Consider the following 24,895-nt stretch of genomic DNA (forward strand, 5'->3'; position numbering starts at 1 on the left):
GAACTTGAGAGGAGGACATATGGCTGGATTCCTATGAGGAAAATGTAAAGCACTTTTACTAACCCCAACTTTCTCATGTCAAAAGCCCAACTTTTCTAAAGTTCAATACAATAAAAATTTTAATTCACCTATAAAATGTGGGGATGAGGAATTAGTTATATGGTTTTTCCTATAGACATGTTTTTGTTTTTATAAAAGAAGAGAATTAAAAGACCAAAAATGTATGAGAAGGGGACATTTATAAAAATATTTCAATATCTTACCTTCATCATGAATTTCTGTAGGAGCATAAAAAGAAAAGAGAAAGCATTAAACATTCAGTTGTTCAAAGATTTCCAAAACTGAATTTTTCTCTGGAAGACAAATGGAGCTCTCTGAATTATAAAACATAAAAATGCATTTGTCACATTGTCCCAATAATGCTTATACTAACTACATGCAAGAGAGCAAAAACTATACCAAACGATATATTTTTGGAGACATCTTTGAATTAATTCCCGTCTTTTCAAATATGTGAATGCATGCTACTATGTTTTATTATGAGTATTAATATCCAGTATTTAGGCAGAAAAAAACAACAATGTGTAGTTAGATTTAGAACCCATGGACACTATTAGTAAGTGTTTTACCACTTCGTTTCAACTTTTCATACAAAAAAAACACCATGATCCAAATAGCAGAACAAATAACTACAGCAAGGTCAGCGCATTAGAAATTAGTAGATGTGGCATATCTTAATCTAAACTAGTCCACTGAGGGGCTAATATTTCATGCAAAAGGAATGTAAATGAATTCCTTAGGTATTACTTATTATAAAATATGAACAACAAAGAAGCATTAAAATACTATCTAAGGAAAGAATGAAAACTTCATTTTAAAATGACACCTTTAGTGCTCCTTGCATTGATAGAGGGTTTTTTTAAAAAATTATTCAATTATTTTAAAACTGCAAATATAAGCTCCTTGAGGGTAGGGACAATCTTTCCTTTGTTTCTATTCATAATTCTCAGTCCTTAATGTAATGCCTGACAAACGGTAAGAATTTAATAAATGTTTCAGGACTTGACAATGACTATGTACTCCTAGTATGTTTCTTTTGTACTCCTAGGATGTTTTTTCAATTAAGTTTCTATGACTTTATTCCAAGAGTCAGGAGGATAGAAATTACATTTTATTAACAAAATTGGAGCCAAATATTATTTCAGGAGAAAGGGTATGGTGGGAGATGTATACATACATTAGCACTAAGTGAAACTAAGGAAAAAGGATTTCTAATATGAAAATTATCTCTTAAATAGAAGTACTCTATCTCCCTCATATCATATATGCATTACTGAACAAAAGCTATATTGAGGTAATGTAAGGATCCTTTCAGGAAATTTGCTAAGAACAATTTCAATGCACAGTTTTTATGATAATGGCTTTTAAGATAGATTAATAATTGAATCACAACATTAATAATGTTGCTCTTAGTAAAAGCTCCCTTAATAACTGCTATTGAACATATGAAAATCTAAAAAAGAATTGTTGTCAACAATAGAAAAAAAGACAAGTTTGACCTTGGAGTAAAAAATTAAGTGGGAGCAGAGACTAATAAAATTTTACCAAGATAACTCACTGGTCATAATAAACATTCATTATTTTCAACAAGCCAAAAGGCAATTCTACACATAGATACCACCAGATGGTCAGTACAGAAATCAGATTGCTTATATACTTCGCAGCCAATGGTAGAAACACTCAGTTAAAACAGGACCTGGAGCTGACTGTGGTTCAGATCATGACCTGCTTATTGCAAAATTCAGACTTAAATAGAAGAAAGTAGGGAAAACCATCAGACCATACAGGTATGGCCTAATTAACATCCCTTATGAATATGAAGTGGAGGTGCTGAATAGATTTAAGGGATCAGAACTGATAAGAGTTACAGAAGAACTATGGAGAAAGGTTCACAATATTGTACAGGAGGCAGCAACAACAACAATGTTAAAAAAAATTCCAAAGAAACAGAAAAATGGCTATTAGGTGAAACTTTACAGATGGTTGAGGAAAGAAGGAAAGTGAGAAGTAAAGGAGAAAGGGAAAATATGCCCAACTGAATGCAGTATTGCAGGGAATAGCAAGGAAAGATAAGACTATCTTAAATGAACAAAGCAAAGAAATAGAAGAAAACAGTAGAATGGGAAAGTCCAAGAGATCTCATCAAGACAATTAGAGATATCAAGGGAAAGTTTCATGCAAAAATGGGCATGATAAAAGACAAAAGTGGTAGGGACTTAATAAAAGTGGGAGAGATTAGGAGGAGGGGGAAAAATCCACAAAAGAACTATAGAAGAAAGATCTTAACATCACTGATAATCATGATGGTGTGGTTACTGATCTAGAGCCATACATCCTGAAGAATGAAGTCAGGGGAATCATTACTAACAATAAGACTAGTGAAGGTGATGGAATTCCAGCTGAGCTGTTTTCTTTTTGTTTTTGTTTTTGTTTTTGTTTTTTAAAGCTAAAAGATGAAGATGTTAAAGTACTATATTTAACATGCCTGCAAATTTGGAAAACACAGCAGTGGTCACTGGATTAGAAAAGATCAATTTAAACCCCAATCCTAATGAAGGACAAAGGCAAAGTTCAAATTACTGAACAACTGCATTCATTTCATACTGAAGATTCTGCAAGCTAGGCTTTAGCAATATGTGAATCAAGTATTATCAGAAAAGCAGGCTGGTTTTTGAAGAGGCAATAGAACTAGAAACCAGACTGACAACATTCACTGGATTATGGAGAAAGCAAGGGAGTTCCAAAAAACATCTACTTCTGCTCCATCGATTACAACACTAAAACCTGTGACTATGTGGATCACAACAAAATGTGTCAAATCCTTCAAAGAGATAGAGTACCAAATCATCTTACTTGTCTCCTGAGGAACCTATATTTGGGCCAAGAAGAAATAGTTAGAACCAAACACAGAACAACTGATTGGTTGAAGATTGGAAATTGTCACCTTACTCATTTAATTTATATGCAGAGAACATCATGCAAATGTAGGCTGGATGAATCAAAAGCTGGAATTAAGGCTGCCTGGAGAAGTATCAGCAACCTCAGACATGCACTCTGATAACAGAAAGTAAGGAAGAATTAAGAAACCTCTTGATGAGGATGTAAAAGCTGGCTTGAAGCTGAACATAAAAAAACCCTAAGATCCTGGCAACTGGTCCCATTACTTCCTAGCAAATAAAAGAAATGGAAAAAATAGAAGCAATGTTAGATTTTATATTCTTGGCCTCAAAGATCACTGCAGATGGCCACTGCAGCCATGGAATTTAAAAAAAAAAAACCACCAACCACTTGCTCCTGGAAGGAAAGCCATGGCAAATCTGGACAGCAAAAGCAGAGATATCACTTAACTGACAAGGATCTATATAGTCAAGGCTGTGGTTCTTCCAGTGGCAATGTATGGCTGTAAGAGTTGGATTATAAAGAAAGCTGAGTGCTGCAGAATTGATGCTTTTGAATTGTGGTGAAGAAGACTTTTTAGAGTCCCCTGGACAGCAAGGAGGTCAACTCAGCCAATACTTAAATTAATTCAGGCTTTTCACTGGAAGGTCAAATACTGAAGCTGAAGTTAAAATATAGTGGCCACATAATGAGAAGACGGGATTCACTGGAAAAGATCCTGATGTAGGGAAAAGATTGAAGGCAAAAGGCAAAAGGGGTGGCAGAGGATGAGATGGATAAATAGTGTCATGGAAACAATGAACATGAACTTGAACAGACTTTGAGAGTTAATGAGGAATAGAAGGGCCTGGTGTACTATTGTCCATGAGGTCACAAAGAGTCAGACACAACAGAACAACAACAAAATGGTTAAACTGGTGCAATTTGTTTCAATTGAGTTAGGATTTTGGAAGTTTTCTTTCTTTCTTTTTTTTTTTAACAAGGCAATTGGGGTTAAGTGACTTGCCAAGGGTCACACAGCTAGTAAGTGTTAAGTGTTTGAGGCCAGATTTGAACTCAGGTCCTCCTGAATCCAGGGTCAGTGCTCCATCCACTGCACCATCTAGCTGCCCCGGAAGTTTTCTTTTTTAAAAAAACATTTGCCTAATTTTAAAAACTAGTTGCTGAACTCTTTTTAAAATTTAGTAGATATAAAACAGGGACATCCTATTTATTATTTTCCTTCAGAATTTCTAATATCCCAAGGACTAGAAAAGAGAAAAATGGTAGAAAGAAATAGAAAAACAGCAATAAACAATGTTTTAAATAAGATGCAATTTATATATGTCAACAGGTTTCCTACAGGATAAAACTGTAAACCTGATAGAGAACAACCATAGCATAGAATATAAAAGTATATTCTCTATTAAGATAGCAACAAAATAATTAATATTTTAAGAGATAAAATAGTAAATCTTAGTTTTTGTTTGCATAATGTTACTTTTAATTATATCAAAATGTCTGACAAAATTTGCCCAAGTTGAAACTTTAGAAGGATCCTTTAAAATGTCACTATTCAGGGGGCAGCTGGGTGGTATAGTGGATAAAGCACGGACCTTGGATTCAGGAGTACCTGAGTTCAAAGCTGGCCTCAGACACTTGACACGTACTAGCTGTGTGACCCTGGGCAAGTCACTTAACCCTCATTGCTCCGCCAAAAAAAAAAAGTCACTATTCACCTTTTAAAAATAAGTTTTTAAAAATAAAACATACATATGGGGAGAAAAAAGAGGGAAGGATTTACTATATGATGTATACTCTGAAGCTGAAAGGTCCTTAGAAACCATTTATTCAGCCCAGAAAGGTTAAATGACTTGCCACAGTAAGATGACTGATAGAGCTGGATAATCTCACAATATTTCCAACTAAGATTTTCGGCTTGCCTCTTTTGTTTGCCTGTCTGTTTGCTAGGGATGGAGGTGAAAAGGATAAGGCTCAGCAAAGAAATGGAAAGATGCATCAGAAAAGGTGAAAATTCTACCTCAAGAAGATTTTAGGAAGGAAGGGAATCAGCATGGAATTTTTAACCATTAACTTATGATTAAAAACAATGACCAGGAAAATACTAAAAAAGAAATCCCATATATGGAGAAAAACATTCTTGGTTTATGTCATAAATGTTTCAGATTTGAGTCTAGGACATGTTACTATGTCTTCATGAAGGGACTAAAACTTTGAAGCATTTTGTCCCAGTGTTTCATTTAGGTCCCAAAATGATAACATATATAACAGTGATTAACAAAGAAAACTGGACCCAGTGGAGGCACAAAGCATGAATTCTAACACTGCTGCCTTAGAGGAATTTTCTGGGTGAATTATCATTTTGCGCAGAAACACAAAAAGGGAAATTTTAATTCTAGAAATGAAAAAAGTGAGTAAAGCTAATTAATTGTCTCAAACTGGGGTTGGAGATGACAACCAAAGGCTGTTCCAATTGCACAGAAGTGTTGAACATAGTGTAATGCGAATCAAAAGAATCTTAGAACTGGAGTTTGAGAAGCTAGGTATGAATCCTGACACTTGAAATTATCTGTGTGATCCTGAGAAGGTCAATTCAGCCACTCTAGGCCTCAATTATGTAAAATGACAGATGTCCTTTCTCTCACTAAAACTATCATTCAACTTACTATTACATCAGAATCATAAAGAAAAACAAAAACAGGATATGAACACTCATTAGATAGATTTCAAAAAAAAATAAAGGCAGGTTAGTCTTTATATATAATTTTATATTTTATAAGCTGTAGGACAGAGATTTGCACATCAAAATCTCTTAAATACTTTTCATTCATAATGGGCTAATCTGCTTTCAAATTTTGAGTATGTGGCCCTAATCTTGCTTTACTTGGAATCTGTTCAATAACTTTCAAAGTGAGTTGACTTAGCCCAGACAATGGTTCCTAGGAGGAAAACAAAAATATAAATTTAAAATTAGTTCCAAAAGGGTGGGGGGAATCAATCTTAGGGGTCCACAAAACGACTCATTAAAGAATAGACAAGAGAAGCCAGACTGAAAAATGTATGGCAAAGAAATGGTTTTTCATCTTTATTAATGCCCTTATATCATGATACCTGGAGGTTTCTATCTATTGGAGTAGGGTTGGTTTTTGGGGGGAGAGGGAGTCACTAATAAGATGATAATTTTTTGGGTTTTTTTTAATACAGCAATATCACATTAAAAACTTATATGCTTAAAAAAACTTCAAAGTTGTCTTGTAACATCTTGATAATTCAAGAATAAACACATTTCCATGTGGGGTTCTTTCCACTACTGTTCAGGAAGCAAGCAGACTAGATATTTAGATTACATTCAAAACTTATGAATTGGGGGCAGCTAGATGGCACAGTGGATAGAGCACCGGCCCTGGATTCAGGAGTACCTAAGTACCTAAGTTCGAATCCGGCCTCAGACACTTAACACTTACTAGCTGTGTGACCCTGGGCAAGTCACTTAACCCCAATTGCCTAACCAAAAAAAAAAAAAAAAAAAAAACTTATGAATCCAAGATCAAAAAAGAAAAAATATATTTGAAGCTAAAAAGCAGTATGATCTCAGTCTGATGATTTCTTAAATTAAAAAATCTCTTCTAATTTTAATCACTAAGACATTGGCTCCCCATACAAAAAATTCACAGGACAATCTGCCACACCCATTATAATTGTTATATTAAAACAGTCGAGTTTTATTGCAAGTCCACAGTCCCAAATTGAAAAAGCAATTAAGATAGGGGGTTTTTTGTTTTTGTTTTTGTTCTGTTTGCAGGGCAATGGGGGCTAAGTGACTTGCCCAGGGTCACACAGCTAGTAAGTGTCAAGTGTCTGAGGCCAGATTTGAACTCAGGTCCTCCTGAATCCAGGGCTGGTGCTTTATCCACTGAGCCACCTAAGCTGCCCCCAAGATAGGTTTTAAATATCAGGCCCTAGGCTTATATTTTTTAAAAATTAAAAATATAGTCAAAGCCTTCATGAAATCATTGAATGGCAGAAATGGAAGGGACCTTAAAGATTATCTGATTCAATTTTCTTTCTGCAGATGTGGAAGTGAGGCCTTGAAAGATTAAATGATTTGTTCAAGGTTACAAAGATAGTAACAGAGATGGGATGCTAAAGATAATCAATGTCACCAGATAAACTATAACAACAGTATGTGAGAACTGATAGTGAGGCTATAATTTACTAATATTACCAAAGAAGGCAGGGACCATGTTGTAATTATATTTGTATCGCCTTTATTGCCTAACATAGTGTATTACAAATAGTAGGGAGATAATAGATAACTTTAAACAAATGAATGAATAAACATATTTGAAAGGATGCTAGGGAAAAATACATTACACTTCTGCCTTATTCTTCTTCCAACAGTATAGATTTGACAATTAATCTTTATTATATGTATTACTTTACAATGGTATGTAAAAACATTTTGGAAAAGTGACTACAAATTCTAACTTTTATTTCTCTGATCCATGTTTATAGACAAGAACTATAGCAAAATCTTTTTTAAAAAGAGAGGGTGCAAAAAAAATAATAAAAAAAAATTAAAAGAGAGGGTGCTTCTCTTTTCCCACCCCAGAAATACAGAAAATATCTCTTGAGTAGAAGCCCACAATTAACATTCTTTTAGTATGTATATAAATAAAGGACTTCAGGACTTAAGAATCCTTAAGATTTCAATGTGGACACAGTCAAACAATATCTAAAACAAACTTCAGAGGAGTTTTTTATCTTACTAAATGTAATAAAACACTTTTGTTTGAGGCTACTAAGTCTAAAAATTCCTACCAATACTTTATGATCCTCAGTGTTCTGAAAGAAATCTATGGATATTTTCTGCCTTTATTCAAGTTTACATTTTTATATGGTCGATTTTCATTAACGTCAAAAGTTGTGGGTTTAAATCCCAGTGATTTTAAACCCCTAGCTGCCATCAAACCCTAATCTCTGTGCCCCATTAAAAATGCCCTGTTTCTGTTTCCCTTAACCCTGTCCTGCAAAATGTGCCACTCTAAAGCTACCCAGCCCTACTACTATGCAGGTAAGTGGTACCGTGGAGAGAATCTGAGGCCTAGAGTCAGGAAGACTGTCCTTCCTGAGTTCAAATTTTGCTTCAGACACTTACTAGCTGTGCGACCCTAGACAAGTCACTTAACCCTGATTGCTTCAATTGTCTTATCTATAAAACGAGCTGGAGAAGGAAATAGTAAACCACTCCAGTCATTTTGCCAAGAAAACTCCAAATGGGGTCACAAAGAGTCAGACATGACTGAACAACAACTAAAATGACTGAATAACAACTACTATGCTCTCTGGAATGCTTGCCTCATAGGTCACAAATTAGGTTTTATCTGAAATCTTTTCCTTTCTCACCCATCCCATCTTCTTGCATTCACTGAGACCTAGGTCCCCCATAATGATACAGCTTCCCTGTCTACCTTTTCGAGAACTAGTGACACTTTCATTCATTCACACCAATTCACTAGTTGTGGTGGGGGACTGATTACTCCTTGTTCCCCACTGCTACTTCTGGGATCTCCCTCCACCACCACCATCTAGTAACCTCTTCTCCTTTGAAGTCGATTCAATCTATATTTGTCATCAAATCAAAATTCTAACTCTCTACAGACCTCCAAAACATTCTCAATTAGTTCAGTGCCTATATCACAATCTTTTTCTCCTCCCCAACCACTGTCCTCATACTAGGGGACTTCAATATATATCCTTCAAACATACTAACTTTCCAATTCCTCAATTTCCTCATTTCCAGTGTCATACTTCTTCATCCCACTGCATCTACACAGAGATGATCAGCCACATCATTGATCTGACCATCACTCACAAGCATTCTGCATCCATGTTCATGAACTCCGATCTTCCTTTATCAAAATCTTTTACTGATCCACCTCCATCTTCCTTGCATTATCAAATCTGGTCCTTTATCCTCATTAAGACCTCCTATCCCTCTACCCTTCAGTTCTTTTCCATACATCACCTTGAACTAGCTACACTCTGTTCCTTTCCCCATCTTGTCCCCTTGGTGAAGCAGTTCAACTCACACTGCCCTCTTTTTCTGAGTTCCCTTCCCCATTATCCTATTGCAGATCATGGTCTGACAAACCAGTCTTGCATTATCTCCCCCTGCCCCACCCCACCCCGTCCCCAGTCCCCAACTGCTGTCTTCACTCCTACTTTTGTGCTGTTGAATATAGCTGAAGAAAATCATGAAACCATGCTGAGATCACAAGTTGGTTACCTCATCTCCACTTGGTACTCACTGTGAAAAGTCAATCCCTTTATACCTACCTAAACAATTAACTATCCTATTCTCCAAAATGACTTTTCCAAAGCTTTTTATCCACCCTTATGCCTTCCACAGTTCCTTAGTCCCCAAATCTGTTAGCTGAGAACCTTGCTTCATATTTCACTGAAAAAAAACTGAGGCCTATATTTACCAGGAGTTCCCTCTTCTCCCTGTTCCTCATTTCACATCATTCTGCCACTATCTTTTTCACCATTGTTTCACGTGAAAAGATGGTCCTTTTCCTCACCAAGACAAACCCCTCCTATACGCACAAGTCTTCTCTTGTAGATTGCCCCTTCTATCATCTCTATTCTTTCACTTATCTTCAGTCATTCACTGTGTCCTGGTTGCTTCCCTACTATCTACAAATATGTCCAAGTCTCACACATCACCCAAAAACTCTCACTTGCTCTGTCCCATCTTTCATCCTTTATTTCTCCTTTTTTTGTGGTCATCTACAATAGATTCTTCCACTTCCTTTCCTCCCACTCTCTTCTCTACTCTTTGCAGTCTGGCTTCTGACCTCATCATTCAACTGAAATTGCTCTCCCCAAAGTTACCATTGATCTCTTAATAGCCAAATCTAATGACCTTTTCTCAATCCTCATACCTGACCTCTCTGCAGCTTCTGACATTGTTTTTCACTTTATTCTCCTTGATATTCTTCTCTCTATTCTATCTAGCTTCTCAACACACTGCTTTCTCTTGATTATCTTCCTGCCTATCTGACCACCCCTTCTCTCCTTTGATGGATTCTCATCCAAATCAAACCCACTAACCCTGGGTGTCTGCCAAAGCTCTTCTGGGGCCTGATGCCTTCATCTCTTCTCCCTCTGTTCTATTTCACTAGATGATCTCATCAACTCCCAGGGTTTCAATAATCACCTCTATGCAGATGACTCTCAGATCTACTTGTCCAGTCCTATTCTCCCTCACAAACTCCAGTCTTGTGCCTCCTACTGTTTATTAGACATCACAAACAAGATGTTCCACAGATAATTTAATCTTAACACATCTTAAAATGAAATCATTGTACATTCCCCAAGCCCTGACCTCTTCATTCCTCTCTGACTATCAAAAGTACCACTATATTCTCAATCACCCAGGTTCACAATCCTAGTGTCATCCTCAATTCTTCATTGTTTCTCATCCCCCCATAGCCAATCAGTTTTCAAATCTTGAGTCCTCCTTCATAACATTTCTCATATACACTCCTTTCCCTCCTCCTGACGCTACAATCACCCTAGTATAGGCCCTCTTCACCACATACTTGGGCTAATTCAAACTCCTACTTCTTGATCTCCCTGCATCAAGTTTTTTTCCCCACTCTAATACATCCTCCAGTCAGCTATTAAATTGATCTTCCTAAAGCAAACGTCCTACCATATCACTCCCTTGCTCAATAAACTCAAGGCTCCTGATCACCTCCAGAATCAAATATAAAATCCTCTGGCTTTTAATGCCATTTATAACCTGGATCCCTTTCTATATTTTCAGTCTTCTTCTACTTTACTCCCCTCCATGTACTCTGTAATCTAGTGACAGTCTCCTCCCTCCAAGGAGCCACAGATTTAATAAATTTATCAAACAAATTAGTGGTAAGGGGAAATGAGTAAAATGTAAAATTATACTCAGTGACCAAGAATATAAAATGGAGATAATAAAAATGTATATCTGCATGTCACTATCAAGGAAATTATAGATGATATAAAATATAAATAAAGTTGCTTGATTCTTTTTAAAGTGTGGATAGACGGAAATGTGAAGAAGGGACTAGGAGAAACCAAGGAATTATAATATTTCTGGAGAGGTTATTAATGGATTCCATATAAAATGAGGGACTAGCCAAGTTCAACCCTTAAGAATATATTCAGAGGGCAGCTAGGTGGTGCAGTAGATAAAGCACCAGCCCTGGATTCAGGAGGATCTGAGTTCAAATCCGGCCTCAGACACTTGACACTTACTACCTGTTTGACCCTGGGCATGTCACTTAACCCTCACTGCCCCGCAAAAAACAAAAACAAAAACAAAAAACAAAGAATATGTTCAGTGAGCTAAACAGAGACAATGCTCATGTGTACTTCACAACATGCTCAAGTATTACTACTTTCTGCTAACCACATATTAAAGAGACAGACTTTTGGCTGACTGTTGAGCTGAAACTGAATGAACATACAAATGCTTCCTTCGTTAGACAACTAATCCCTTTTTCCTTCACTAGTGGTAAGTAAGAAGAATGATCTGATATGAGCTTCTTCAAATGAAGCCAGGCAGAAAGAAGAAAACACCTTGGCTAATGAGTGCCTTCTAAATGCCTTCTCAATTGTAACTCAGCAGCAAATCAAAAGGTTCCTCTTCTTCAAGTGGTAAACAGACTGGAAATAATACTTGCACATGAACTGAAGTCCATGTGGGGACAATAATTAGCAAAGCTTGATGTATATATTCATACACACACCCCCCCCCACTATACTCAGACTACCCTGAATTTGGGGATAGAGTAGCTCTTTAAGATCTCTACTGTTTTACTGAGAGCAGCTAGCTAGGTGGTACAGTAGATAAGAGTGATGGACCTGGATAAGAGTGCTGGACCTGGAGTCATCTTCCTGAGACTTATCTTCCTGAGTTCAAATCTGGTCTCAGATACTTACTAGCTATATGACCCTGGGCAAGAGTCACTTAACCCTGTTTGTCTCAGTTTCCTCATCTGTAAAATGAGCTGGAGAAGGAAAAGGCAAATCACTCCAGTATCTTTGCCAAGAAACTCCAAATGGGGTCATGAAGAATCAGACACAACCCAAACAACTCAAGAACAATACTGACATTTCTCAGCTCTACCTATCCTGCCCCAACCTCTCTGGTGACCTCCAGTTTTGCATTTCCAACTGCCTTTCAGACATCTCAAACTGGATATCCAATAAACATTTAATCTCAACTCATTATCTTTCCCCCTAAACACTTCCTACCATCCCTATTACTGTCAAAGGCAACATTATATTTCCAGTTCCTCAGGCTCCCAATAGCTGTTACCCTCACTATCTTTCACACCCCACATACAATCTGTTGCAAATTTCCCCTTTGCAATATCCCTTGAATACCTCCTCTTTTCACCTTTGACACTGCCATTACTATGGTACAGGCCCCCATTACCTTACCCCTAGACTATTGCAATAGCCTGTTGGTGGGTCGGCCTGCCTCAAGTTTTTCCCCACTCCAATTCATCTTCCATTCAGCCAAGGAAATGATTTTCATAAAGTATAGGTCTGACCATATCAATTTTACTCAATAAACTCCAGTGGCTCCTTATCATCTCCAGGAACAAATACAAAATCCTTTATTTAGTACTCAAAGCCCTTCATAACCCAGCCCCTTCCTACCTTTCTAGTCTTCTTACACCTTACTACCAACTATGGACTCTTCAATCCAGTGACATTGGCCTTCTTGCTACTGCACAAACAAGATACTCCGTATATCAGCTCCGGGTATTTTCTCTGGCTGTCTCCCATGTTCTCTCTCTTCATTTCTACTACTGGCTTCCCTGGCTTCCTTTAAGTTCCAACTAAAATCTTATCTTCTATAAAAAACCTTTCCCAATCCCTCATAATTCTAAGGCTTTCAATCTCTTAATTATTTTCAATTTATTTTGCAAATAGTTTGCTTTTTCATAATTGTTTGTTGTCTCCCCTCATTAGATTGTGAGCTCCTTAAGGACAAGGACTGTCTTTTGACTCTTTTTTGTAACCCTGGAACATATGAAGTGCTTAATAAATGTTTACTGACTGACTAAGAGAATATAAGTTTCTAGAGCACATGAACTATTTCATTACTGTTTTTGTATTCCCTACCAATAACAGCACCTACCACTTGCTGACTGATAACATGGTACATTTTAATTAGAAAACAAATCAAATAATACTTTAACCTGACCTTAAAGGACACTTGACACTACAAAGTAGTATCTAAAAACAGACGTTTTTATTTTAAGGCCCATGGAATAAAATTAGTCTATACTCTTAATATTGTGATTGCTTTCTACTGATAGCACAAGCAATGCTAGTAAGCAAAAGTTCAGACGCAATAGCAAACATGCAATAACAGTTCAGATCACACAAATTTTAAAAAATACACTGAAGCACATACCCATTTTTCTATATCAACTTGCTGTGGAAAGAAAAGCCAAAATAAAAGTCAATAAAATACTAGACAGGTAAAATCATTTAAATATCTTCATATAGGGTCTCCAGTACCAATCTTTTAGATTACTATTTCCTCGGGCCTTTTAATGCTAATGGGAAAAAAGTTACCTACTTAACATCATACCTAATCTACATGCACATAATATTTTAAAATGTCTTAAATTAGTCCAGTACAAAAAAATGTTGACAGTCATAAAGTTGAAAATATGCAGATACATAAAACATCTATGTAGGTCAATGCAATCAGTGGTCAGACTTGAACACAAATTTAAATGTATACTAAACAATACTGTTATGCTCCTTGCTTGGGGGCTATTCTTTTAATAATTTGATACATTTGAAGATACGTGTATGAAAGTGTATATATATATGTACATATTTATAAAAACAATAAATATACATTCATATAAAATTTATAATAAAGTATGCATTCTCCTAATCCCAGTCATCCTTCCCTGTGTCATATTTGAATGTAATATAACAGCATGGTTACAAAAAAGCATTTCACATGAAGGCAAAAGAACAAATCTTAACAAGTACATTTGAAATTATTTCAGAACCACAGAGAATTCAAAGAGCATCACATTATTAAGAAGTTTGAATTTATTTTCTAATGTGCCATGTTTGGTTTTTGTTGAAAGGCAATCTGTAGTAATGGATCAACTGCTAACCTTGAAGCCATTAATCAACTGTTTCAATTGCTGCTTATGACATAATAGTTACATAACCATGGTACAGTCACTTGGCTTCTCAATACTCCAATCAATTCTCTTAGAATATAAATTATAGATGAACTGCTTATCTGCATTTATATAAGGTAATTCCAAACTAGGCATTCCTCCACTAACGAAACTAAAGACACAAGCAAAAACCTATTCATTGAATGTTTTTTAAATCATGGAATTATCAAAGGTTAGCTACCTTCCCAAATGTCATATATATAAAAAAGCCTAATGCCAAAATCAATAGCATGAGATCAGACCCAAAATAATTCTACAATATTATTTATCTGATAGGTATAAGTGTACCATGAAAATTCGGTCATTTCAATCTATTATTACACTGAATTATATTTGTATAGCAAAGTTTTTGAAAAAGAAATTCACTTAATAGATATATCCCCAGTGCAGAGTGAAAATTTTTCAGCAAGAGGCAAAACTCTACCCACTTTAGCATGTTAGCTGCTTCATGGCATAATATCACATAAAGAGATGAAAAAATATTACAAATAAGCATAATAATATGCTTGATTTACATATTATTTTATTTGTAGGTTAAAAATACAGTCATGCTTGATTAGACTTCACCAGAAATGTGTCAAAAGATCTAGTGAACAGTTCTAAATCAGACTCCCTAATTTTCCTTTTGACATTCTATTAACAACAAGATACTACAAAGAGAACTTGAGGGGCAGCTAGGTGGCACAGTAGATAGAGCACCGGCCCTGGAGTCAGGAGTACCTGAGTTCAAATCTGGCCTCAGACACTTAACACTTACTGTGTTAAGTTACTTGCTGTGTGACCCTGGGCAAGTCACTTAACCCCAATTGCCTCACTTAAAAAAAAAAAAGAGAGAACTTGAAAGCTGGGAACATTTCTAAAACAAAGCTAAAAAGAAAGAAAAGTCATACTGAGTAGAAAGAAAAGCCTTAACTCACTCTTTATCAGTATAACTCTGCCAGGATATATAGCTTCTGTAAACACCTGGATTCTAGATAAATATCCATTTTTAATAAAGTAATATGGTTTAAAAATAATGAGTTATAAATAAAACTAAATGAATGTAATCCACTGGATGTGTATAATATGCAAAAAGCATCAATTTGAAAGAGAATATAGAAATTCTCAAAAATATGTTGAGAAGGATGAGCTATGGTTAATTATGTTTATAAATTGATAAATTCTCATGTCTCATTATTTTCTGAGAAAGAAAAAAAGTTGGGAGAAAAGTGAATTAAGTTCCCTATCAAATTCACCTTCATTTAAAAGATACTATCAATGATCTCTAGATTTACCTAATACGTTATTTATATTAAGCCAGAATGACCTGTTTCATCATAAGTGTTTTTTTAATAATAAAGTTAAACATACCCTTTCAATGAGGTGATATAAATGACTAGAAGATTGACCTCTGAAAAATAATTAAGTTTGGAAGAAAGAGAACCAATGTGGTCCATTTAACAGTAAATACACAGGATTTTAGATCGTTTTTCTAATAGAGAAGATTAGATACACAGACTTTCAAAAATGCTAAACAATGAAGTCAATTAATTTTCCTGGAAATCAAATTCTAAACTTGGGGATCTGAAAGTAATTATTTGTCATTATAATTTGAGAAGAAAGCTTATTTCTCACATTCAGTTTATATTCTTCACTGAGTGACCTCTCCTCTACATTTCTTCTAAAAGACTTCAGAGTAGAAAAAGCTAAAAGTAGTTTCTCAGAAAAAAAAAATCAGAGGTACAACATCCAACTACAAAAATATCAGTAAGAATTATGGTATTATTGTATATACAGTCTCATATTAATGCTCATGGAAACAAAATAATGAGCAACAAATAAAAAATTATTTATGAGGTATAAATACCAAGGGACTTCATGAAATCTTTTATTAACAATAACAAGAACCATTAAGTTAAATCCCTATAGATAATGAAGAACTAAATGATTTATCCTTTAGATAGCAAAAGAAACCTAAAAATCTTTATAAATTTTACTACCACTGTCACTATTTCTAAACAATTATATCTTGTACCATCAAATAACGGCAAAATAGTACAGCTTAACAGCCATGGTGCTCAACTGGCACCCTCACAATATCAGGATAAAGTGAAAAGGCACCATATGTCAAATTTAACAGAGCACGTGGACAAGTCACTTAGGATGGACAAACACAGATGGATTGTGATTTGTGTCACTGGAGGGAATTTCTAAATCAATTTGGGTATTGGCTATATAAACTCAAAAAAGGCCCACATAATCACCTAATCTCAGAATTGGCATGAGTCTCAGAGGCTAACTGTTCCTAACTGATTTTTTTATTAACAACTCTCTCCACAACATCCTTAGCAAAAGCTTAACAGCTTTTGCCTGAAGAACTCCAGGGAGAAGAATCTCCTGTGGCTGTCTAATTTAATTTTCTAAAAACTATAATTGTAAAAAAAGTTCATTCTGACAAAGACAATTTTCTCCTCTAAAACTTCTACCTGATGATACTTTTATGCCCTCAGGAGCCACAAATTACAAGTTGAATAGCTATTCTGCAGAAGAGCAATCCAGATACTTGAATGCAGTTTCCCGTTCCTTTCATCTCCAAACTCAACGTTCCTAGTTGCTTAAACCAATCCCTATGGGCCACAACCTCCAGGTCTTTCCTGGATACCCTCTTCTGCTTCCCTCCAACTTATCCATCTAATTCCTAAATGGTGAAACAAAGAATTGAACACAAAGGCTACAGATAAGGTCTGACCAGGACATATTACACTCTCGATTTACCAAACTAGGAAGTGTACAATACCCCCAGGTGTTTTGTTTTGTTTTGTTTTCCAGATGAACTGCTGTCTAGCTTTGTGCTTTTGTAAGGGTTAAGCACATAATCCTGATCAGTTTTATCAGGTTAAAGCATTCAAGGCCAACGCTTAGGACTCTGATTTTGTACAAAGGATTCTGATTGCATAAATGAAAATTCTGTTGAAACTGTAAAATTCAATGCCCCTCACATATACCAAAGTCTCTTCTCTCAGCTTTGTTTCTCTGATCTGATTCCTTTCCTTGATTAGTTCCACTCTGAATTAGTCTCCAAAGATCTTAATACTTCCCTAACACATCAGTCATGTCTGACAATTCCTGACCCCATTTGGGGTTTTCTTGGCAAAGATATTATAGAGGTTTGGCATTTCCTTCACCAGCTCATTTTACAGATGAGAAAACTTAGGCAAAGTCAAGAGATTTGTCCATGGTCACATAGCTAATAAGTATCTGGGAGTGGATTTCAACTGAGGTCTTCTTGACTCCATACCTATAGCACTCTACCCATTATGCCACCTAGGTGCCATACTACATCCCTTTAGGTGTGCCTAAATAAACAAAGGCCTGACCATAGGCTCAGTACAAAAGCAACAACAGTCTAAGGTAATCAAATTATCCCAATTAATCACTCCATAGGGACATTCATACCTATGTGAGAGGCACAAAGTCCATGAAACATAATCAAAGACCTAGAGTAACTCATGAATGTCCATTATCATCAGTGATTTTATTTTTTATTTAATATAGTTCTAGAAATGAGAAATTTGCCTCATATTTAACTGAAAAAAAAATGAGTCTTTTCAAATGAGAGCTCCCTTTTCTATCCTTTGTCTCATTCACATGACTCTCAGATGTCTTCCCCCACTATCTTCTGCTTCAACTCTATTTCACATAAAGAATTGGCCACCTCTTCTTGCCAAGGCAAACCCTTCTATGTGAACAAGTGATCCCACTCCACTCTATCTTCTTCAAGAGAGATGCCTCCTCTACCAGACCTACTTTCACTCTAATTTTCAATCTCTTTCTATCTACTGGCTGCTTCCCTGATACCAACAAACATTCCAATGTCTCTCCCATCTCTTTTTGTTCATATTTACTTTCTTACACTTCTTTTGACTCCTGTGTTTGTATGTCAATGCTTCTACACAACTCTTTCCATCAGGAATGCTTGAAAGACCTCTATTTCACTAAAAATCATTTTTTCCCTGTAGAATTGTTTTGCTGGGTAAGTTATTCTTGGTTTTAAGACTATTTTTTTTCCCTTCTCAAATATAAAGAGCTCTCCACAACTTTATAATGGAAGCTGCTAAATCTTACGATTCTAATTGTGAACAGTTCAGTACTTGAAATTCTTTCTTTCTGGATTCTTATAATACATTTTCTTAGTACTATTTTCTTTGTCCTAAGATATGTATTTTGGTTTTAATATTCTTCAGAGTTTTCATTTTGAGGTTTCTTTCAGGAAGTGACTTGGCATGGTAAAAATTATTTGTGGTAAAAAATTATTGGTGTTTTAGATGACTCATTTGGGAGAGGTCACACCTGGCCCACCCTGAAGTTACGTATGCTACTGAGGTCAGAAGGAGAACTCTCCATAGACAGTTTTGAAGGATGGGGAGGAGAGATTGAACATTCTCTGAGGGGAGGAAAGCCTCTTCCAGAACACTCTAGCGCTTGCTCACTGGCTCCTCGGTCTTCTCGGTGATGCGAGAAAGCTAGCAGACTTTCCAGGTGTGGTGAGTTAAGAGAATTTATCTGTATTTCTTTTTCCTATTTCCTTATCTTTGATTTTTATTAATTTCACCTTTGTTGTTTAATTAATTCCCAAGTAATAAAATCTGATCCTTTTGTGGAAAAGAAGCTGTAAGGCTCCTTTCTTATTGGCCTGGGAGAAATATCTAAAAGGGCAGTTCAGAGGGGAGGGAGCTTTGAAAGTAAAGGTCCCTCATTATTTCCGGGACCCCAATATTTCGGCGAGTCACCCATTTAACGCTCCATATATTAAATTTCGGCCCCCACATAGGGATTCTTCCTATTTCTACTTTGTCCTCTGATTCTATGAGATCTAGGAAATTTTGTGATTTCTTGAAATATGATATACAGGCTTTTTGTTGGTGATGGTTTTAGGCAGTCCAATGATTCTTAAATCATCTCTCCTCCATCAGTTTTCCAAGTGAGTTATTTTTCCTATGAGATACTTCACATTGTCATGGGGTTTTCCTGTCTTTTGAGTGTTTAATGTGTCTTGATATCTCCTAGAGCTTCTTCTATTTGGTATATTTTAATTTTAAGGGAATTATTTTCTTGGGTAATATTTTGTACCTCTTGTTTCAAACTATTAATTCTATTTTCACACCTTTCTTCCATAGTGCATGTATCTTTTCCCATTTTTCCTTCTGGTGCTTTCGTTTGGTTTTTTAAATCATTTTTAGCTCTTTTAAAATATTACTTAAACTCTTCTAGGAATTCTTGGACTTTTGCTCAAGCTAGATTTTTCTTTGAAGCTTTGCTTGTGGATATTTTGAGTAATTATCTTCCTTTGGGCCTATGTCTTGAGCTTTACTGTTTCCATAATACGTTTTTTGTTTTGTTTTGTTTTGTTTTATGATGGGATTCTCTTTTGTTTATTTGTTTCTCATTTTCCCAATCTACTTCGTGAATATGGATTTTAATTTGGGGCTGGGCTCCTCACACTTCTGGAATGAACATGTGGGTTGAGCTTTTGCTCCTTTGAGTGTTTCTACTGCTTTCTTAGAGTATTAAGCATTGTGTTATTCCAGATCTCATAGCTAGCTCAGGCCAGGGAAATGGAAGCTTTCAGTGCTACCAATGTGACTGGAAATGGGGCAGAGTCACTCATTCCCCTTCTGGTTTGTCTGAACTCTTCAAGTTCTGCATCTTGATTTGGGTCTTTCAGCTTATCCTTGGCTGGAAGTTCCATTAAAGTGCTTCTAAACTCAGCAATTATCAGCTATCCTTTGGTCTGGGTTCCTAACTTGGTTATTCCACTGTAAGCTTCAGCTTAGGTTACAGACTAGACCTGAATCCTGGGTCTTCTCCTAAGGTCAGTCACACAGCTACTGTTTCTATCTTAACCTTTCCTCATTCTACATACAGTTAGAGCCTGAAAATCCTTTCTACCACTGCATGGAACAGTTCCCTTCCTCAGCCCATCCTGATCTGTCACCTAAAACTGAGCACTAAGCTACAGAGTTGCCATATAGCACCTATTCTCATGCTTTGCATTAGTTCAGGGACTTTGGGGATCACTTCCTTTCTTAGTGCAGAGCTTTGTTCTTCCTTCAGTACCTGAGGACTGTAATGCTGTGCACGCAGTTCTGACCAGACTCATCCACAGTTTCTATAGTCCTCTCAATTTGTATTTCTATGCCAATCTGGGTTGGGAAAATGACTCATGGTGGTGGTTTTTATTCCCCTTAGGTCATACAATCAGAATTCAGACTGGTGAGTTTTCTAGTTCTCTGCTGGGAGGCTCTAGAGGGAAAGCTCAGCCATACGTTTTCCTGCTACTTCCATTATTGTTCTGTCCCTTAGAACCCCAAATTAAAACAAAATTACAAATTATTAAATCCAAATATTTTAAAATGAAAAAAACTAATTACAAGTCAGCACCAACATATGACATGCTTTTTAAAAAATAATGCTTCAAATCACTTCATATACATAAATTTAGTATCAGAAGAACCTTGTACTATAAAAATTCACTCCGTTGCTTTTTAAGCCAGTCTTGTAGAACTGGATCTTAAAAAGATATAGATTTGAAATAGTAATGTGTTTTGCATCCTATGTATCTGTGTATGCCACAAAATACTATTTTTAGACTCAGCAGATTTTCAAGTGGTTTGGAGATATGATCCATGTTCAAAAGGTGTCATGCCTCAAGAGCAACATGTTTTTCATCCTATGTATATATTATATTTATATATATAATGCATGTATCTATAGGCATATATTTTAGACTCTCAGCAGACAGACATTCAGATGGTTTGTAGATCTGATTCATGTTCAAGTTGACATGCATCAATGTCATTTAATGATGAACTGAAGTTTTGAGGGCAAAAAAACCCCAAGTTCCTTTGAGAAATTTTCTATTGTTTCTTGTTTTATCTCATATATATATATATATATATATATATATATATATATATACACACACACATACTAACTGCAAACTTTTTTCTAGCCTAAATATTAAAAATCCAAAGGAAAAAAGTTAATGACACAGCTGCTTCATGGTTGATTAGAAGTAGGACAGGGCCTTGACAACTTTGTCAACTAGAAATTCAATAAAAAGTTTTATTTCAAAATATAAATACCATCAAAATCAATTAGAAATATGAATACCCTCTTTAGTGCCCTCCCTTTCTCATTATGAGCATAATGAGAATTAAAATTTATTTTTAAGTAGTTTAAAATATATCTAACACATATGAAACTCTATCCTAAATTGTAGGAAATGGGAAAAAAATGAAAATTCAGACAGAAGTTACATTGTCATAAATGGGGATTGCTTTTCTAGTCTGATATGTATAACCATTTAATTTTTTATTAATCCTAACAAGGGGCTTTTCTATCATCAAACGTGTGTAAAGAAATATGTGTGTGTAATCATCCCACTTAGATTGTCGGTAATGGACAACTGGGCCCAAAATTTAACAGAAAGAAAAAAACAAACAACTACATTTGATATATTACAAAGTTCTTTTAATGACCCTAAATTTATCTGCACATCTTTTTCATACCAATATTCCCCCAGTGATGTAATATAGCTTCAAATGATAGAATGCTCTAATATTAGAAGATGTGAAAATGAATATCATTCAGAGACAATGAAGAAAGGCATGGTAGATCTAAGCAGTGTGCAACAAATTACAAATGGAAAGGGAGAGTAAAAGATATCAAAGAAATATATTTCATACATATATGTATGAAAAAGAAGGTCTAGTCATATGGCAAGAACAAGGGATAGCTGATGGATAATCCATGGACTACTGTACTTATCTTTATGATATCAAGAAAAAAGAAAGGAAGGTGTTCACATATTGGCTAAACCCTTGTAGTAAATGTATAGGAGCACATGAACAGAAGTCACACAAGCATAGATTGGGAGAATACCCACATGAATGAAAGAACAGGTCTATTTGAATGTATGAAAAAATGTTTGTCTCTAATGAATAGTATATATAATTTTCAATTTCATATCTAGAATAATTATACTTGTTTGGTCAAGCCATGTGCTACAACATTTGTGTTTATGTTTGTTTTTGTTTTTTTAGTGAGGCAATTGGGGTTAAGTGACTTGCCCAGGGTCACACAGCTAGTAAGTGTTAAGTGTCTGAGGCCGGATTTGAACTCAGGTACTTCTGACTCCAGGGCTGGTGCTCTATCCACTGCGCCACCTAGCTGCCCCATGTGCTACAACATTTATTTCAAAACATTATTAGATCTCCTTAACTGTAAGTTTTAATGAGTAATCAAAAATAGACAATTTCCAGAAATTGGATCCCACCAAGTCTCATAGAGAATAGCTAATTAAATAAAAATAAACATGAGCATGATCATAGTAACCACAATATAACATGGCATAACATTATTATACTGTGTTAAGGTTTGCAAAAGACAGCACCTGATATCTCACTTGATTTTTACAACAACCCTGTGGGATAAATCCTATTATCCCATTTACAGATAAGGAAACTTAGGCTGAGTGATAAATGACTTCACCAGGCTCACAAAGCCCATGTCTAAGGCAGTCTTTGAACACAAATCTTCCTGATTCCAAGTCCCACATTCTATCTCCTCTGCCACTTACATAATGAGGGGAGGAAATGTAAATATCCTAAGGGATGATATGATCAGCATCAATAAGTAGCCCAAGTTTAAGAAGAATAGCTAAAGGAATATCTGTTTGCAAAACTACAGCAGAGCATAGACTGATATATCATTCTTACTATCTCTGTATTCCAAATAAAATATATAACCGTCCTGTGAAATTTCCTCCACAACAATTGTTTAAAAGCTGAAATAGTTAGATGGCTAAAAATAACCCAGAATAAAGTAAATGATAATGAAATGTGATGATTACACATAAAGCAGTTAGTAACATATAAGCAATGTTAATATTGAAAATATAAATAAACATTAAATCACAATAAAAATGCTGGTATCAATTATATATTTCAGTGGCAAAGAATTCCCCAATGAGTCAACTTAGTATTGAAGTTTTTACAGCTCTGCAATCTATCACAGAAGCCAATTACATAAAAAATATTTAAAATGAATTTGAAGAAATAATAAAAGACACTGCCTTGATACATTATAAGAAAACTCTAGAATGTGATAATACCTGTAAAAAAAATAGATTAGTTGATTGGTGGCTAAGTTCATTATATGTTAAAATTCTATGTAGATTTGAGTACTTGCCCCTTCTGCTTTCTCCATAGTGTTGGCCAGCATCTCCTGGAGAGCTCGGACAGATAGGGATTGTTCCAACACAAAGGTACATATAGATAGGTCTGGAGGGACATTCTGTTTAAAAGAAAAAAATTAAATTATTAATATTATCATTGTCAATTAACCAGAAACTAACCCAAATTTTCTTGCCTGGATAATCTTCATAAACAAAGTAAAATTGGATCTCAACAATTGTCTGATTATTTCAGGCTATGCCAGGTGCAAATTGAGACAAAACAGGAAAAAAACACATTAACATAGAGATTTTGAGACATTTTTAAAAAATTATTAATAATCATAACTTGGTTTATCCCCCTCCTGGTGTAAGCTAGAATTCCTTGTAAAATATTTTTTCTTATGTAACTGAAATCTCATTCCTTCACACATTTTCATTAGTTCCTTTGATAGTCTTGACTTCTTGTTCTTCCAAATGAATTTTGTTATTATTTTTTCTAATTCAGTAAAATGTTTTTTCATAATTTAATTGAGATGGTATTGAATATATGAATTAGTTCAGGCAAAATTGTAATTTTATTATATTGGCCCTGCCTACCACCCATGAATAATTAATAGTTCTCCAATTATTTAAATCCGATTTTATTTGCATAAAATTTTTTAAAATAATTTCGTTTACATACTTCCTGGGTTTATTTTGGCAGGTGTACTCCCAGGTATTTTATACTACCTCCAGTTATTTTAAATGGAGTGTCTTTTACTATCTCTTCTTGCAAGATTTTGTATGTGATATATAGGAATGCTGATGATTTATATAGATCTATTTCATATCCTGCTACTTTGTTAAAATGATTATTTCAACCAACTTCTTAGTTGAGTCTTTGGGATTTCCCAAGTATATCATTATATCATCTGAAAAAAAGATAGTTTTATTACCTCATTCCCTATTCCCATTACTTCTATTTTTTTCTTCTCTTATTGCTATCGAGAGGGTTTCTAATATAATATTGAATATTAATGAAAGTTTCACACCTGATCTAACTCAGAAGGCTAACATTCCTATTACAAACAATGCCTGTTGATGGTTTAAGATAAATGCATTTTTATCAATTTAAGAAAAAATCAATTTATACCAATATTTTAAGTGTGTTTTAATAGAAATGAAAGCTATACTTTATCCAAAGTTTTTTGTGCATCTAATGATATAATAATATGATTTTTAAACTTTTAATATTGATATAACCAATTATGTTAATAGTTTTCCTTGTGTTAAACCCTGCATTCCTGGTAAAAATTCCACTTGATCATAATGTATAATTTTTGTGTCTAATGGTAATCATCTCTAGGATGGGGTAGAGGGGAGGAGAGAAATGGGGAAAAAAGAAATTTACATTATAACTTTATATTTAAAAGGAATAGCAAGCTATACTAACAGATTTGTAATTTCA

The 24,895-nt window shown here is 35.1% G+C and overlaps 1 protein-coding gene across 1 annotated transcript in view; it reads right to left on the bottom strand.

Annotated features, from left to right (window-relative positions):
- Positions 1–24,895, bottom strand: part of RYR2 (ryanodine receptor 2) — a 758,695-nt gene that overhangs the window by 459,975 nt on the left and 273,825 nt on the right. The window contains 2 exon segments of the mRNA XM_044000528.1: positions 264–278; positions 23,463–23,567. Of these exon segments, the coding sequence (XP_043856463.1) occupies positions 264–278; positions 23,463–23,567 (120 nt within the window).

The sequence above is a fragment of the Dromiciops gliroides genome, chromosome 4, assembly GCF_019393635.1.
Source record: "Dromiciops gliroides isolate mDroGli1 chromosome 4, mDroGli1.pri, whole genome shotgun sequence".
Classification (NCBI taxonomy): domain Eukaryota; kingdom Metazoa; phylum Chordata; class Mammalia; order Microbiotheria; family Microbiotheriidae; genus Dromiciops; species Dromiciops gliroides.